The sequence below is a fragment of the Carcharhinus amblyrhynchos genome, chromosome 27 (genome assembly GCF_965287045.1).
Source record: "Carcharhinus amblyrhynchos chromosome 27, sCarAmb.v2.hapA, whole genome shotgun sequence".
Lineage (NCBI taxonomy): Eukaryota > Metazoa > Chordata > Chondrichthyes > Carcharhiniformes > Carcharhinidae > Carcharhinus > Carcharhinus amblyrhynchos.
Window position 1 is genome coordinate 36,523,428 of NC_137350.1, and position 16,871 is coordinate 36,540,298.

General features: G+C 42.6%; 1 protein-coding gene across 1 annotated transcript in view; it reads right to left on the reverse strand.

The window, feature by feature from the left end:
* Positions 1-16,871, reverse strand: part of LOC145359205 (rho GTPase-activating protein 23-like) — a 241,368-nt gene that overhangs the window by 42,232 nt on the left and 182,265 nt on the right. The window contains exons 16-21 of the mRNA XM_080213675.1: positions 16,166-16,290; positions 13,324-13,479; positions 10,987-11,065; positions 6,765-6,838; positions 5,712-5,801; positions 819-944 (exon numbers count right to left, since the gene is read on the reverse strand). Coding sequence (XP_080069801.1) covers positions 819-944; positions 5,712-5,801; positions 6,765-6,838; positions 10,987-11,065; positions 13,324-13,479; positions 16,166-16,290 — 650 coding nt within the window. The remainder of the gene's footprint in view (positions 1-818; positions 945-5,711; positions 5,802-6,764; positions 6,839-10,986; positions 11,066-13,323; positions 13,480-16,165; positions 16,291-16,871) is intronic.

Consider the following 16,871-nt stretch of genomic DNA (forward strand, 5'->3'; position numbering starts at 1 on the left):
GCTCCCCTGTTTCCTCTTGCTCCTGCCCCTCTTTTCCTTGTGAGGAGGTCCCTCCAGCAAAGTAGACTATCCCATTGGATAAGATGCAGAGGAACTGTGCCTTACAAATGATGAAACACTGTGCTCCAACCGTTAGGGAAACCTTTCAGGGAAGTCCGGAAATGGTGAAAGTCACACCTCAAATGCTGAACAATAACTAGGAAACTTAAACTAAACTCTCTACTCACACTACTGTGAATTCTATCACAGAGAAACTGCTGCTACTCCAGGGATCTTTTATCCCACCCTTGGATGAGGAAATGCAAAAATGCCCACCATTTTGCCCAGGTAATGAGCTACAAATAACATGGGCAGTGTAAAATTCTGTAGATTAAACCCTTAAGAGTCTTAATTGGCCCTTTAACAGCCAGCAGACACACATGTAATTTGTGATGTACATATGCGATGATGTTAGAAAACGCTCCTGGTGCCTTCACGCAAAACTTTAGACACTTCTGGGTCAGACATGCACTCAACCCAGACACATAAAATTCTGGCCATAATCGTTCTACTGTAGACACCAGCCTATTGCACACTGATGTAGTAGTTCAGGCTACTAACATGAGGCCTCCTTGAAAACAACATGGCTATGGGCCATATAACTGCACCCAGGCGATCTGGTATGAGGAAAGGCATTGGTTCAACAAGGTTACTTCATTCAGAGTCCATGCATGACTATTCTATATGAATCAGTTTTGGTTCCCCTTAGTGCTCCTTATTAATTCCCCTCAAAACAATTGTTCATATAATTCAATCATAATGAGAAAGGTTAAACTTACATGCTGTATTAATGTTTCAATAATTTTGTACCGATCTTGCATATGTGTCACCATGTCAATCATTTTGTCTTCGGATGTCCTGACAAGGGTTGGGCCAAACACCAATGCTAAATTCCGTGGTTCCATCTGAGAGGGAAGGTATAAAAGACCATGTAAGGCAGGAGTACAAGTTTTTGTTCAGATGAATCATGGGCGTATTAAAAACATAAAGCTATGAAAGAATCAATTTGTTGTTATTATTTATTGTGGTTTATTAATGTTTGTTTGTGGACAGGTGCATGCCATAAAACCAAGTTTACAACTAAAACTGTCTCCTATCCAAGGCACACGATTTATTTATTTATTAGTCACAAGCAAGTCATTAACACTGCAATGAAGTTACTGCAAAGTGCCCCGCCCCACACTCCGGTCACTGTTCAGGTCAATGTACCTAACCAACGCATCTTTTGGACTGTGGGAGGAAACCAGAGCACCTGGGGAAAACCCACACAGACACGGGGAGAATGTGCAGGCTCTGCACAGAGCGTGGCCCAAGCCAGGATCAAACCTGGGTCCCTGATGCCGTGAAGTGCTAACTACTGTGCTGCTATGCCGCCCCCATTTATGCTGAACAAGGAGCAGTAGAACAACAGCACAGGAGACAATTTTATATATATACACTATGGGAAGACTGAAAATTAAATGTTACAGGATAAGGCTACTTGATCCAACTTGCCTGTACCACCTCCCTGAAAACCTTGTAGCCATCCTCCCATCTATTCTTTTAATTATGGGTGGGATTTCCCTCCCCCCAGACAGAGCGCAGTGGCGGGCAGGAAAAGCAGTGTGGTCTTGCAACCAATTATCTGCCTCTCAGCTCATTAAATGTTCATCAGTTGGAAACATACCATTTAGCCATCAGGCAGCCTGTGATTTGCCAGGCCCACTGTGATGTAAACAGATCCAAACTCCAGGTGTCATATTTAAATCTCACCCACACAAAGGTCTTTCAATGAATGCAGCCTAGAACTGCTCCAAGAAAGAGATAGCCCCCAAAAGCTGGAAGTGTGCAGGCCTCAGGTTTGGTGATGCCTCTCAGGGACCTCTTCTACCCTCGGGATGGCTGGCAGAAACCCAACCAGGTCACCAACCTAGCTTTAGAACAGGTGTCTGTGGAATTAAGTGCCACCTAAGCCCGCAGGAGAACAGCGATACAGACAGATGCAGATTTCATCTGCACAACTGTGGTATGTCGAGCTTCTCATCCCTCTCAACTCATTCACAAGCTTCTCCCACATTTGCAAAATGACAGTCCACAGGGATCTCACATACTAGCACAAATAACATCACCACTCACTCTTCCACACATGTCCTGACATCGCCACTTGGTCTCATGTCTGGGGCAGTTCACATCCCCATTCTGTACATGGCTCCACTCAGCACCCATACTAGGCAGGCATCCTTATAATCTGCCTTGGCACGCTTCCTGCTCACATTATCTCCACAGGCCAAGCTCACCCACAATAAGAGGGAGAGGTCTGAGACTAGTGGTGGGATGCCAGAGATCAGGGCCTTTACCTGTATGAGAATCATGCAATACACTTGGTTGGAAGGAACCGGGACCACATTGAGACCAGTGGTGCAGACCCAAGCAAGGACCCTGCACCAACTGTTCTTCCAGACAGCAAGTACAACGTCATGTCTTAGAGTCTGTGTCTCTGCACTAATTATCTCTACTCTCTTTCATAGACACCACAGCCAAGCGCCCCAGGACACTGGGAGCCAGCCTCTCATACCCAGCTCTGAAGACATCTCAGACGAGCATTTTGAAGACTCATTTGCAGAAAATTCATCACAGTGCTCATCACACCCTCCACCAGTGCAGAGACACACACCACAGTGGGATCTAGACCTAGAGCAGGCTTCGTGTCACAGTCTACTGAGCACAACAAAGAATCTTGTCCACAGCAGGCAGAGGCACCAACACTCAGAGAACTGCTGAAGGCCAGGATTCTTTTGTGTACCATTCAGATGATGAATCTGCTCATGGTGCCTATGAAAAAGAGGCATCTACAATATTGTCTCTCACTCATCTGCAGAAAAGACATGAGTGCTCTCTGTCTTGAGAGGTGCCTATGCACACCTTTTCTGTGAGCCCCTTCCTTTGGGTTTGGAGGGGCCCTGCTGTCCCTTGCTCACAGGGGTAAGTTTCTCCTTTTGGTGAGTTTGGTTCTACCACTGCACCCTTCTTCACTGCATTTCTCATGGCTAAGTGAAATGATGCAGGAAACATTAAATGCACTCTCCATGTTCTGGAAGGATTCCTCTCTTCAGGAACATTGAAAGATATGACTGAGCATCAATCTCCAAACGTTCTCATTCTGCCACTAACGTGAGTGATTGTGGTTCAAGTGCTTGGTTACAGTTTAGGCACTGATTAAGCAATTACAATCTTGGTCATCGGAATGACTGTTCCCAATGACACACTGTCGTTCTGCATTCTGCCCTCTCAGCCCCCTGCCCCATTTCAGTAGACCTACTGCTATGAGATGGATTTGGCCAGGTGCTTGGATGTTCTGCATTTATTTGAGACAGTAAATTACTCATTCAGTGGACCACATGACTACATCCATTGGAATACACATGAGGGCACAAGCTCTGTGGAGCCGTAGGTGACAGGGGTGGGGGTGGTGAGATTATTTTGGAGAGGCAGAGAGGTCTTCTCTGAATCTGGTAGCTGCAACGTTCTGAGGTGGTGTTTCCAAGAGATATCTCGTGTTTGTTCTGGTGCCCGTTTGCATTTGAAATCATCATCATCACACTGGGGAATGCCCATAACTAATACAGTGGGTTATTACAGGGTGATCAGTGATTGGAACATGGCAGAATTAATCTTGCATGAATGTGCTATTTACATTGAAGGCTCCAGATTTCCTCTATAGTTACTGAGATATTCCTAATATGTGTCAGCTGTACATTCCTCCTCATCTGGTAATACAGATTTCTGATGGGTGCGCCTTAAATTAAACCCCAGTGCTGTGATCGACATCTCCCAGAAGTTAAAACAGCACTCCACTGCAACAATTTTTTCTTAGCTTCATTTTCTGCTGTGCCATTGCTTGAGGTTCCAATGTAGTGATCCTTGGGTTTTATTTCAAACCATCAACCCTCTGTAGATGTGGAAATCTCTCCCATCATCCTGGTGAAATATAACGTTTAGGTTTCCCTCCCTCCTATTACTCTCAGTTCTCTGCCTGTAATCCCTGATCCATAATCGTAGAGTTTTACAACATAGAAGGAAGCGCTTCAGTTCACTGCATCCGCGTCGGCCACCCAGTATCTATATATTCCAATCCCATTTTTCAGCACTTGGTTGATTGCCTGGTATGATATGGCATTTCAAGTGCTCATTTAAATACTTCTTAAATGTGGTGAGGATTCCTGCCTCTACTTCTCTTTCAGACAACAAGTTCCAGATTCCCACCACCCTCTGGATGAAAAATGAGCATTTTATACAGCTTCATCATAACCTCCTATCTCTGCTTTCTATACCTATATCATCCTTCTCCACAGTGAATGCAGATGCAAGATACTCATTTAATAACTCACATACACCTTACACCTCCACACACACATTGCCAACTTGGTCTCTAACAGGCCCTACTCTTTCCCTGGTCATCGTCCTTTCTGTAATATATTGATAAAACACCATGGGATTTTTTTTTGCCCACCCTTGTTCTTTCATGCCCCCCAATTCTCCTAATTTATTTTTTTAACCACCCCTTTGCACTTTGAATACTCCAAGGATATCTAGTGCTTTGAGTCCCCGATATTTGCCATAAGCCTCCCTTTTGGGTTTTCTGGACTTTCTGCTCCCACTCTGTACTTTCACAGGAACATGTTGGCCTGTGTTCTCTCTCTACTTTTTTTTGACTAACTCCCACTGCTTGATATGGAATTTTCCATTTGGCCAGATCCTGTCTTATAATATTAAAATTGGCCTTCCCCCAATTCAGAACCTTTATTTTCAGCCTAACTTTTCATAACTATCTTGTGGTTACCATCACAGAAACGCTCCCCCCATTGACAGATATACCACCTGCCTGGCTTCATTCCTTAAAAGTAGGTCCAGTACCTCTCCTTCTCTTACTTGCTCAAAAAGCTCTCCTGGATGCACTTTCAAACTTTGCCTATTCCAATTAATATTAGGGAAGTTGAAATCTTTAACTATTGTAATTCTATTTACATTTCTCTGAGATTTGCCTACATACCTACTCTTGTAATTCTCCCTGACTGTTTGGGCCCTATAGTACACTCCCAGTTACATGACTGCCTCCTTTTTGTTTTTCCAAGTTCCACTCAATTGAGGACCTTGCTAAAATATCATCCCTCTTCACTGAAGTAATTGTCTACACCACCTCCTGTTTTGCAACCACCTCGACTGAAGATTCTATACCCTGGAATATTGAGCTGCCAGTTCTGCCCCTCCCTTAACTATGTCTCTGTGATAGCAATATCATACTCCCACGTGTTAATCAGCACTCTCAATTCATCTGCTTTACCCATAAGACTCCTTGCATTAAAATAAATGCCATCCAGCCTTGTCTTATCCCTTGTGCCTTAAAATATCATCTTCACTTTGCCTTTCAGACTTGACTTGTTTTTTTCTATTTTTGGCTATGCATCACCCTCCACTTATAACCCATCACCTTGCCAAATTAGTTTAACCACTCCTATGTGTCAATGTGAACCACGGCCTCTGAGTCTTTACTCTCCCCCTTCAGAATGCCCTGCAGCTGCTAAATGACATCCTTGACCCTAGTATTAGGGGAGCAATACATCATCCTGGAGTCACATTTAATGGAGCAATATTAGTTTTGGCAACCAAATAACTGACAAACTGGTGCATGGTACCTTGTTCTTTTCAGAGTGATCCGCTACTGTCTTCAGGTGTCCTGTGAGGAACTTCAGAGTTTCAAAATAATTTTCTGGTAAGTTTCGAAGCTGAAATAATATAATTTTATTACCATACAACACATTCATGCTTAGTTACTATAAATTCTAACATAACAGAATCTGTGTCCAAAAATTAAAATATAAAAATGCTTCAGTCCAATCTTTAACCTCTCAGATGAAAGGAGAGGGAAAGTAGAGATTAATGAAAAGTTGTGGAAGGAAATTATGCAACTACCGCTCTTTTGTACACATACGAATGATTTGGACTTGGGTTTGGAGGGCACAATTTCAAAGTGTACAGATAATACAAAATAGAAAATGTAAACAGCGAGGAGGATAGTAACAATCATCAGGAGGATGTAGATTGATGAAATGGACAGGTGCATGACAGATGGGAATTAAAGCAGAGATTTGAAGTAATGCACATTGGGAGGAAACATGAAAAGAGGCAATATAAATTAAGTGGTACAGTATTAAGGGTGCGTAGTATTAGAGACCCAGGGGTTCACACACACACACATATATTTGAAGTTGACAGAACCAATTAATAAAGCCCAATTAATAAAGCATACATGACCCTCAGTTTTATAAAACAGACTGAGCTCAAAAGCAAGGAAGTGATGGTAAACCTTTATAAGTCACTGGTTTAATCTCAGTCAGAGCACTGTCGAATTTTAGACACTACACTATGGCTAGAATGTCAAGGCCTTCGTGAGAGTACAAAATTTACAAAATGGTATTGGAAATAAGGCAATTTCAATTACATGGAGAGATGAGATAAGCTGGTAATGTGCTCCATGGAGCAAAGGAGGTGAAGGGAGATTTAAGGGAAGAATTTAAATGACCTGTAAGCTCTATAAAAGGATCTTGTCAGCTTTAATTTTTTAATGCATTTCTAATAGACCCTGAAAATGTTAATTTTTACTATTAGCTGCAAATGCAGGTTTAATTATCCAGAGTTAGGATATACACACAGGGTGCAGATCAGATATGAAATCTAATAGGATTTACCAGTTTCTTAAATCTCTGAAGTCTTTCTGCCGCATCCTCCAGTCTGTTGGTTTCAATGAAGTCATTGTATTTATCTGTAAAGTACAGAAAACATCAATACTCAGCTGCAGTTATTTGTCAGCTTGGTTCTGCTACTAATGCCCTCGCATCGGGATCAGAAGCAAAGTTTTGGATGAACTCAAGCTTATGAAGAGTGAAAGATGGGAGATGAGCCTGGGGAGCATTGGTAGTAAAAACACAGATGAGGATTTCAGCAGCTGAGTTGACGCAGAGGTGGAAGTAGTCCCACTGAGGGAGAGGATATAGAATCTGAAGTTCACCTCAGGGTCAGACAGAATACTGAGATTCAGGTCTCAGGTTGGTGCAGTCTGAGACAGTGAGCAGATGAAAGAATGGAATCAATGTCTGGGGAACGGTACATGTGGCCGGGGCTGCAGACAACAGCTTCTATTTTCCTATTGCTTAACTGGGGATCTGATTGTTAAATAAGCTCTCTGATAACATGGAGGTAATGGAGATGTTGAAAGAAGTAGTTGTGAGGTTGATTGGGATGTTGTCAGTGTATGTAGAACCTGATGTTGTGCCTTTGGATGAGGTTGCTGAGGGCCAGTCTGTAAATGAGTAAGAACAGATCCTTTAGGGACTCCAGAATTAATCTTTGCAGGGGTAGGAAGTGAAGACATTGCACAAAATTATCTGGATACCCAGAAAGCATCCTTTCTGGTTGTATCACAGTTTGGAATGGCTCCTGCTCGGGGACTACAAACCAGCTTCCCATCCACTGATTCTGCCTACACTTCCTGTTACCTCGGGAAAACAGCCAGCATAATCAAGGAACCCACGCGCCTCAAGACATCTCTCTTCCAACTTCTTCCATCGGGAAAAAGATATAAAAGTATGAGGACGCATACCAACCAAATGAAGAACAGCTTCTTCCCTGCTGCCATCAGACTTTTGAATGCATTTACCTTGTATTAAGTTGACTTTTCTCTACACCCTAGCTATGACTGTAACACTACATTCTGCATTCTCTCCTTTCCTTCTCTGTGTACGGTATGCTTTGTCTGTAGTAGCACACAAGAAATAATACTTTTTGCTGTATACTAATACATGTGATAATAAATCAAATTAAGGGAAAAAACTTGCATTTATATTGATCTTTACATAACTTCAGGACATCCAAAAGCACCTTACAGCCAATAAAATTTTTTTTGTGCAGTCATAGTTATAGTCAAATGGTACAGAAAAAAGCCCTTCAGCCCAACAGGTCTGCACTGACAATAACTACCACTAAAGTTGTGCTAATTCCATATCTTTGGATGTTAATAGAGTCATAGTTGTAATGCAAGAAATCAGTCAAGGGTAGTTTCACTCAGTTGGGCCATTGAAGGAGGCTTTGGAGGAGAACAGATTGATTGATTAACTGTGTGCAAAGCAGGTCAAGAAGGATGAAAAGTGATTGTGCACCTTGGGCATAGTCAGAAGGCATCATGCCTTCTTTAATGTGATAGGAAAGTTTCAAACATGGAGTTGCAGCAAAGGTGGTATGATTTGGGAGACACATTCAAGAACTTGGGAAAACAAAAGAAACAGAAACTAGGAGCAGGAGTAGACCATTCAGCCTTTCGAGTATGCTCTGCCATTCACCATGACCATGGTTGATCCTCCATCTCAATTCCCAATTTCCCCTCATGCCCCTTGATGCCATTAAAATCTAGACAAAAATCTATCTCTTTCTTGAATACATTTCAGTGATTTGATCGCCACAGCTTTCTGTATTAAGTAATTCCACAAGCTCACGACCCTTTGAGTTAAGAAAGTTTTCCTCATCCCAGTCCTAAATGGTCTACCCCATATCCTGAGATTGTGTCCCCAGCTCTACATTTCCCAACCAGGGAAAATATATTGGGCGGCACAGTGGCGCAATGGTTAGCAATGCTGCTTCAGAGTGCCAGGGACCCGGGTTCAATTCCTGGCTTGGGTCACTATCTGTGCAGAATCTGCATGTTATCTCATGTCTGTGTGGGTTTCCACCAGGTGCTTTGGTACCCTCCCATAGTCTGAAAGATGTTCTGGTTAGGTGCAGCGGCCATGCTAAATTCTCCCTTGGTGTACCCGAACAGGCGCCAGAGTATGGCGATGAGGGGAATTTTACAGTAACTTAATTGCAGTGTTAATGTAAGCCTACTTGTGATAATAATAAATAAACAGACTTAAAAGTATCCTCCCTACATCTAGTCTGTCCAGCTCCATTAGAATTTATACATTTCAATCAGATCTCCTCTTATCCTTCTACACTTCAGTGAATACAGGCCTAGTCAAACAAATCTCTCAACCTCATGAACCTCTGTTTCACTCCCTCTATGGAAAATATATTCGTTCTTAGGTAGGGATACGAAAATTCTACATAATACTCCAGGTGTGGTTTCACCAAGACCCTGTATAACTGTAGTAAGACATCCTTACTTCAGAATTCAAATCCTCGTGCAATGAAAGTCAATATACCATTTGCCTCCGTAATTGTTTGCTGCGCCTGCCTCTCCACTTCCATTGACTGGTGTACAAGGACAGTCAGATCTCTTTGTACATCCACACCTCCCAATATATCACCATTTAAATAATATTCTTCCTTTGCTTTTCACACCCAAGCATGTTATACTGCATCTGTAATGTGTTTGCCCACTCACTTAACTTGGCAAAACCACCTTTGAGCCTCCTTGCATCCTCCTCAGAATTCACAATTCTGCCCAGTTTGCCGTTGTCAGCAGACTTGGAAAATTACATTTGGTAATTTTCCAAGTCTTCAGGCAAGTCATTTATATATATCCTGAGCAACTGGGGCCCATGCACTAATCCCTGTGGTACTCCACTAGTCACTACCTGCCACTCAAAAAGATCCATTTATTTCCGTGCTCCTTTTTTTATTCTCAATCCATGCCAGTACATTACCCCCTATCCCATTTGGCCCACTAACCTCTTATGAGAGACATCATCAAAAGCATTCTGAAAGCCAAATTCACCACATCTACTGGTTCTCCTTTATTTATTCTACTAGTCACATCATCAAAAAATTTCAGTAGTTATGTTAAAAAAGATTTGCCTTTCATAAACCCATGCTAGCACTGTCCAATCCTGGTAATGTTTTCCAACTGTTGTGTCATCATACCTTTCATAATAGAATCCAGTACCTTCCCCACTATTGATATCTGGCTAACTGGTCTCTAATTCTCCATTTTCTCTCTCCCTCCCTTTTTAAATAGCAGGGTTACATGTGCCATTCTCCTATCTGTAGGAGCTGTTCCAGAATCTATAGCATTTTGGAAGATCACCACCAATGCATCCAATATTTCAGGGCTACTGGTGATTTGTCAGCCATTAACCCCATTAATTTCCCAGCATCATTTTTTATCAATACTGATCTCCTTCAATTCTGCCCTCTCACTGGACTCTTTGTTCCCTAACATATCTGGGAGATTATTTGTGCCATTTTTTGTGAAGACAGAATCAAAAGCATATGTTCAGTTCTTCTACCTTTTCTCTGCTCCCCATTATAATTTTCCTGGCTATTGACTGTAAGGGACCTACATTTGTCATTACCAATCCTTCTCTTCACATGTTTACAGCCCATTTCTATGTTCCCTGAAACTTTACTCTCATATTCTTGATCAATTTTTCTGTCCTCTTTTTGCTGAATTCCAAAACACTCCCAATCCTCAGGTTTGTTGCTTTTTCTGACAATTTTATATGTCTCCTCATTGGATTTAATATTATTCCTAATTTCATTTGTAAGGCATGGTTGAGAAGAAAGTGAGGTGGGAGTCTTTAATGAAACATGATTCAATGGTACTTCCTTATCAAGCATCACCAAAAACAAATTAACTAGTAATTTATCACATTGCCATGTAACAGATCTTGCTGTGCACACATTTGCAATTTTGCCTAAATCACAGCTGCTGTACCTCAAAGTTATTATTTGCAAGTGAAAAATGTTGACACATCAGTTAGATGCGAAAAAGCACCAAATAACTGAAAAGCTTTCCCTTTTTTCTATGAAACCTAATGATTATTTTATGTGACTTCAAAATTATAGCTCTCAACTTTCCTAACCAGACATTTAGTGTTTCAGCTTTAGGATAATGACTGCTAAATGTCCCAAAATTGTATAATGATTGACAGTTTTCAAATTGAAACTAATGAATTATTATTAAGACATTTTATTCACCATCTGTGAAGAGAGGTTCAGGAAGCTTTCGGAAGAACAGTTTAAGCAAACTGCTAATCACATTCAGGTCCTGCCATTTCTGCAAAGACAAAATTACTCAATATAAGCAGCCGTTAGGACAATATTCAAATACAGATCTCTACTATTAACCATTCTTTTGTAAAACATGGAAACTACAGCAGAAAGTCAAGACAAGGAGTGCAATCTTGTGAAATAAATTCTAAGGCCGCAATTTTACCGGCTCATCCCACCAATCGGTTGGCTGGGGTGGCGATCAGGAGCAATTGTGGGATGGCGACTGCAGGGGCTGGGTAGGAAGGGGTAGGAGAGAGAGAATAACTTTGATTCTTCATGCTGTGAGGACCGACTGGGGAGGGGTAAGTACAAGTGTGGTGGTGGTGGTGTTAACAAGAGATCGCTCAATACACTCGGAGTTCAGGGAACCTGCACAACGGTGCCTCTAGGGTTCAGCAGCCGGCTTCACCAACGAGATTAGGCCCCGTCGCCCTCGCCCTCCCCCCATTCCCCCTCTCCCCAAACAGAGGCTGTCCTAGATTGCTGGCATCGGGACCCTCCCAGTGAGTCCCCCGTCACAACCTTCTCCGCAGCCCACCCTTTGCTGGACTCCCCTTCACTGCTGATCACACCCTACTCTTGCATAAACCCCCACCCCTACAGTGCTCCTTCCTTGCCTTCCCCCCCGCAGAGCTCACTCCCTGCCACTGTCAAATATATCGTTGTAGCCCCATCTCCATCTAGATCCACCCCCTCCCAGGCCCCACCTCTTTGGCACAGTTTTGGTGCCTGGTGGACAGTGCCAGGATGCCAGGTTGGCACTGCTTGGCTGGCAGTATCTGGCACTGCTCACTGTCCCAAGACCACCCAGTGGTTTAAGAACATAAGAAATAGGAGCAGGAGTAGGCCATCTAGCCCTTCGAGCCTGCCCCACCATTCAATAAGATCATGGCTGATCTGAAGTGGATCAGTTCCACTTTCCCGCTTTCTCCCCATAACCCTTAATTCCCTTGTCTGTCAAAAACCTATCTACCCGTGACTTAAATATATTTAGCGAGGTAGCCTCCACCACTTCAACGGGGAGAGAATTCCAGAGATTCACCACACTTTGAGTGAAGAAGTTCCTCCTCAACTCCGTTCTAAACTGTCCCCCCTTACCTTGAGGCTGTGCCCTCTAGTCCTGCTGTCCTTTCTGAGCAGGAAGAATCTCTCTACCTCTACCCTATCCATCCCTTTCATTATCTTATACGTCTCTATAAGATCCCCCCTCATCCTTCTAAACTCCAACAAGTACAGACCCAGTCTATTTAGTCTCTCTTCATAGTCTAACCCCCTCATCTCTGGTATCAGCCTAGTGAACCTCCTCTGCACTCCCTCCAAGGCGCAAGTGCAGTGACCAAAACTGCACACAGTACTCCAGCTGCGGCCTCACCAGTGCCCTGTACAGTTGCAGCAAGACCTCCCTGCTTTTATATTCTATCCCCCTCGCTATAAAGGCCAGCATCCCATTCGCCTTCTTGATCACCTGCCGCACCTGCAGACTGGGTTTTTGCGACTCATGCACAAGGACCCCCAGGTCCCTCTGCACTGTAGCATGCTGCAGCTTTCCTCCCTTTAAATAGTAATCCCTCCTACTATTATTTCTGCCAAAGTGGATAACCTCACACTTGCTAACATTGTACTCCATCTGCCAGGTCCTCGCCCACTCGCTCAGCCTATCCAGATCCCTCTGCAGACTTTCCACACCCTCCGCACAATTTGCTTTTCCACTCATCTTTGTGTCATCAGCAAATTTCGTCACCCTACACTCAGCCCCCTCCTCCAGATCATCTATATAAACGGTAAATAGCTGAGGCCCCAGCACCGATCCCTGCGGCACTCCACTAGTCACCAACCGCCAGAGTAGCACCCATTGATACCAACTCTCTGCCTCCTATTAGACAACCAATCCTCTATCCACGCTAACACCTTACCCCCAACTCCATGCCCCCTAACCTTCTGAAGCAACCTTTTGTGCTGCACCTTATCAAACGCCTTTTGAAAATCGAGAAACACCACATCCACCGGCTTCAATGGCCTCCGATCACCCCGGTGAAACCATCATGTCTGTTCTTTGCTGATGGAGACTAACTGATTCTTGATGACATGAGGACTGACCAATGTGAAGCTTAGTCCTCAAGTTCACTATGGTTATACTGTGATTAGAGTTAAAGGCTAATGGTTCTCAGCTAATTCCCTGCAAAACAAGCCTCAGAATGATATGGACAAAGGCAAAATAGAGAAAGGGATAGTAATATGTTTGTTGAAGAATTGGAAGCTTACTTCTTCTGAGGTATTTAGATCAGTCATTCCCTTATTGAGTTGTTCTTGTAGGCTGGAGACCATGGCATTGTTTCCTGGTACCCTATAGATCCCTGTGTACTCCAAACCCTTTTCCTCCACCAATTTACAACAGATCTCCACTATCAGTGGAATAAACTGAAAGAACAAATACACATACACATAAATACTTCAACAATACACTGAGGCTACTATACTGTAAAATTTAACTATGTTTCAAACATTAATATAAAACAAAGGAAATTATGTTTTCTCCAAAAATAGTGCAAAAAAGAACAACTACTTGCACTTGTATGTTGTTTTATTCATTTGTGGGATGAGTGTCACCAAGCAAAGCCAGAGTTTCTTGACCATCCTTAAGAAGGTATACAAATAGTATACAGTATTGCTGAAAAAAATTTTCTTATCAAAGCTTTTCATCTTGCACTCATCAGGCCATTCACAAGAAGGGAAATCAACAAACTTGTCTGAGAAATGAGTGCTGATTAGTTGGCAAGTGGATTCTGGTTGATAGAGGTGCTACCCTGGAGAATACACCAGTTTTTTAATTCATTAATGGAACGTGGATGTCACAGGCAACACGTGTTGGCCAAGCCGATCTCTAATTGCCCTTGAGTAACTTGTTTGGCCGTTGCAAAGGGCATTTAAGAGCCAACCACATTGCTGTGGAATTAGAGTCACATGAAGGCTACAGAAGGTTAAGGTGGCAGATTTTGTTACCTGAGAGACATTTGTCCCTGAGGGACATTTTGAACCAGATATGTTTTTGTGACAACTGACAATGATTTCATGACAATCAGTATTTTTTTTTATTGAATTTAAATTTCACCATCTGCCATGAGGGAATTCAAACATCCGAAGAGAACATTACCCTGAGTCCCTGGATTTAGTAACTGACAATTAACTGGGAAGCATTGTTTGAAATTGGTCCAAACTCCCAGGTTTAAATTTCAAACAACACAAGGCACTTAACTACCAAGAGACCAACAACTGGTGCATTCCTCATGGCAATGTCTCTACCAGAGTCCATTTGCCAACAAATCAGCATTATCTTCACATACAGTATAAATTTATTGATTTGCCTTACATTGTATTCTTGCGAATTTCCTGATGAGTGTAAGATGAAAAACTTTGATAAAAATATACTTTTCTTTTCAGCAATACTTAAATCGGTGATCAGCCATCATTGTGAACCACTGGAATACCCACATTACATTTTTTGTAGCAGCTTGATGCAACTGAGTGGTTGACTAGGCTACATCAGATGGAGTTTAGAGTCAACCACATTGCTGTGTGTCTGAAGTCATGTGTTGGTCAAACCAGGTGAGGATTGGCAGATTTCCTCCCCGAAATATATTAATGAACTACATGCATTTTTAGGACAACCTGATACTTTCAGGATCATTATTAATGAGACTAGCATTTTATTCCGGATATATTAATTCAACTTAAACTCCCCTGGCTACCAGGATGGGATTTGAACTCATGGGCTCGCTGGATGGGTTTTTGGAAAAATGGTGTTTAAAATATGGCAGATGCCCAGCCCAGCTCCTTCCCTCGACCTGTTTCCTATAATACAGAAGGTGGGTAATATAGACACTAGGCTGCCCTTCCTTAAGCATATCAGCCTCTTTGCCGCCCAACTAAATTCCAATTAAGAGCCTCAAATCGCCTGCACCACCATAAAACATTAGGCAGTGCCAAGCAGCAAAAACTATTTCTGAAATGGCTTCTTTGAAAGGGCAAGAAGGAAAGGGGAGTTCAATAATCGGGGCTGGTGTTTCTGCATCAGAAGTACCTCCTCCAACCTGCCCCACCTCCCTGTTCCTACCTCCCTGGCTTCCAAAATCTGGGCCCTCCACACATCTTTCCCTCCTCTCTAGGCTCTCCAAACACCTGGGATTTATCTGTCTCTAGTCACTATGATCTTTTTCCCCAGAACTCCTTGCAATCTCAGCAGTATCTACAACTGAATTGTGATGCTGGAACTTCTAGAGCTGCTGGCCAGTCCGACTGGCTGGCAGCTCGAGGGTAGGACTTCCTGTCCACTCGGGTGGAAGTCTGACCAGACTGTCCTCAGCATATTATAACTCAGGGCAGACTTTTCAAGAAGATCAATTTGGGGCCAGCTTTCCTTCTGGCAGGATACAATTAGTCCACGTCTCTGTGAAATCCAGCCCCATGTCTCCAGAGCATTACTCTAGATTACTAGTCCAGTGACATTACAACTGTACTACAAACCCCTCAGTGCCCTTAACATAGTAAAACATCCCAAGGCACTTCACAGGTACCAACAAAATTTGGCACCAAGACACACAGAAGGTATCAAGGCAAGTGACCAGAAACTTGGTCAAAGAAGTAGGTTCCAAAGAGTTTCTAAAAGGAAAGACAGATTAAACAACAGAGAAATTCAGCAAAAGAATGCTCGAACAGGAGTAATGTTCCAATGTAAATATTTAGCAATTTATATGTCAAGAGGTGGTCTAGTGGTGAAGTGAATTGCATCCCTGCCTCTGAGCCAGGAGCTCTGGATTCATGTCCCAGACTTGATGGCCAAGGAAGGTGCATTCAAAATGTGGCCAAATAGGTTGAGTATCAATCTGCAAAATCCATCTGACAAGTCAAAGGCAGGCAATAAGAGTGGGAGACACTCCTGGTCAGCCATGCTTGATGTGGAGTGGTGGCAAGCTAGCCACCTGTTCTAGGCAAAACTTTGTTATTGAACAGGTGAAACTCTACTGTGTGCACCATTAGATGCGGGAAGTGAAACAATAACAAATGAATGCCTACAGCCTAGCAAATGTAAGCACACAGAACCAATCACCTTGTTATTTACACCAGGCTGACACTCCTCTAATCGAACACCAAAAGCTGCTCCAGAAACTGTTTTTTTAGTTTTCTTCATTATGTTCAGCCAGGAACTCTTGTCCTTAGGAAGGCTACTTTCATCTGGAAAAAAAAACAGAAAACCAAAAGGTGATTCACTACTTTAACAAGAAAAACCCCTGAACCAGATACTTTTTATTTATTTTAATGGGGGAGATTCAGTCAGTAATTGCACAATAGATTCAAGTCTTCTCTTTCCTGATCTTTAGGACAAAGGTGAAGTGCTTTAAAAAGAAAACATTTTAAATCTTGAACAACTTTGCCATCAAGCATAAATCGGTTTGAACCCCTCTACTTATGGAACAGAAGCATGCAAGCTCTATCATCTAAACTTCACTCACTCAGATCTACTGATGTGACGAGATTAGTTACTCATGGAATACAGACTAAGCGGAATATCCCATCTCTCTTTAACCAACTACCTGTGCCTTGGGAAATTTCTTTTCTAATCCCTCTATTAGATTATCTTTGCTCATGAGGTTGCACATGACAAGGATAACTCAACTCAATTACAATTACCAAAATGACTTTTTAATTACATTCTTATACTAAATAAAATGAATGTTATCATTTTAAAGATAAAAGCAGTCTGCACTCTAGAATAGCAGTCTGCTATTATAGCAACATATGTGACAATTCCACAC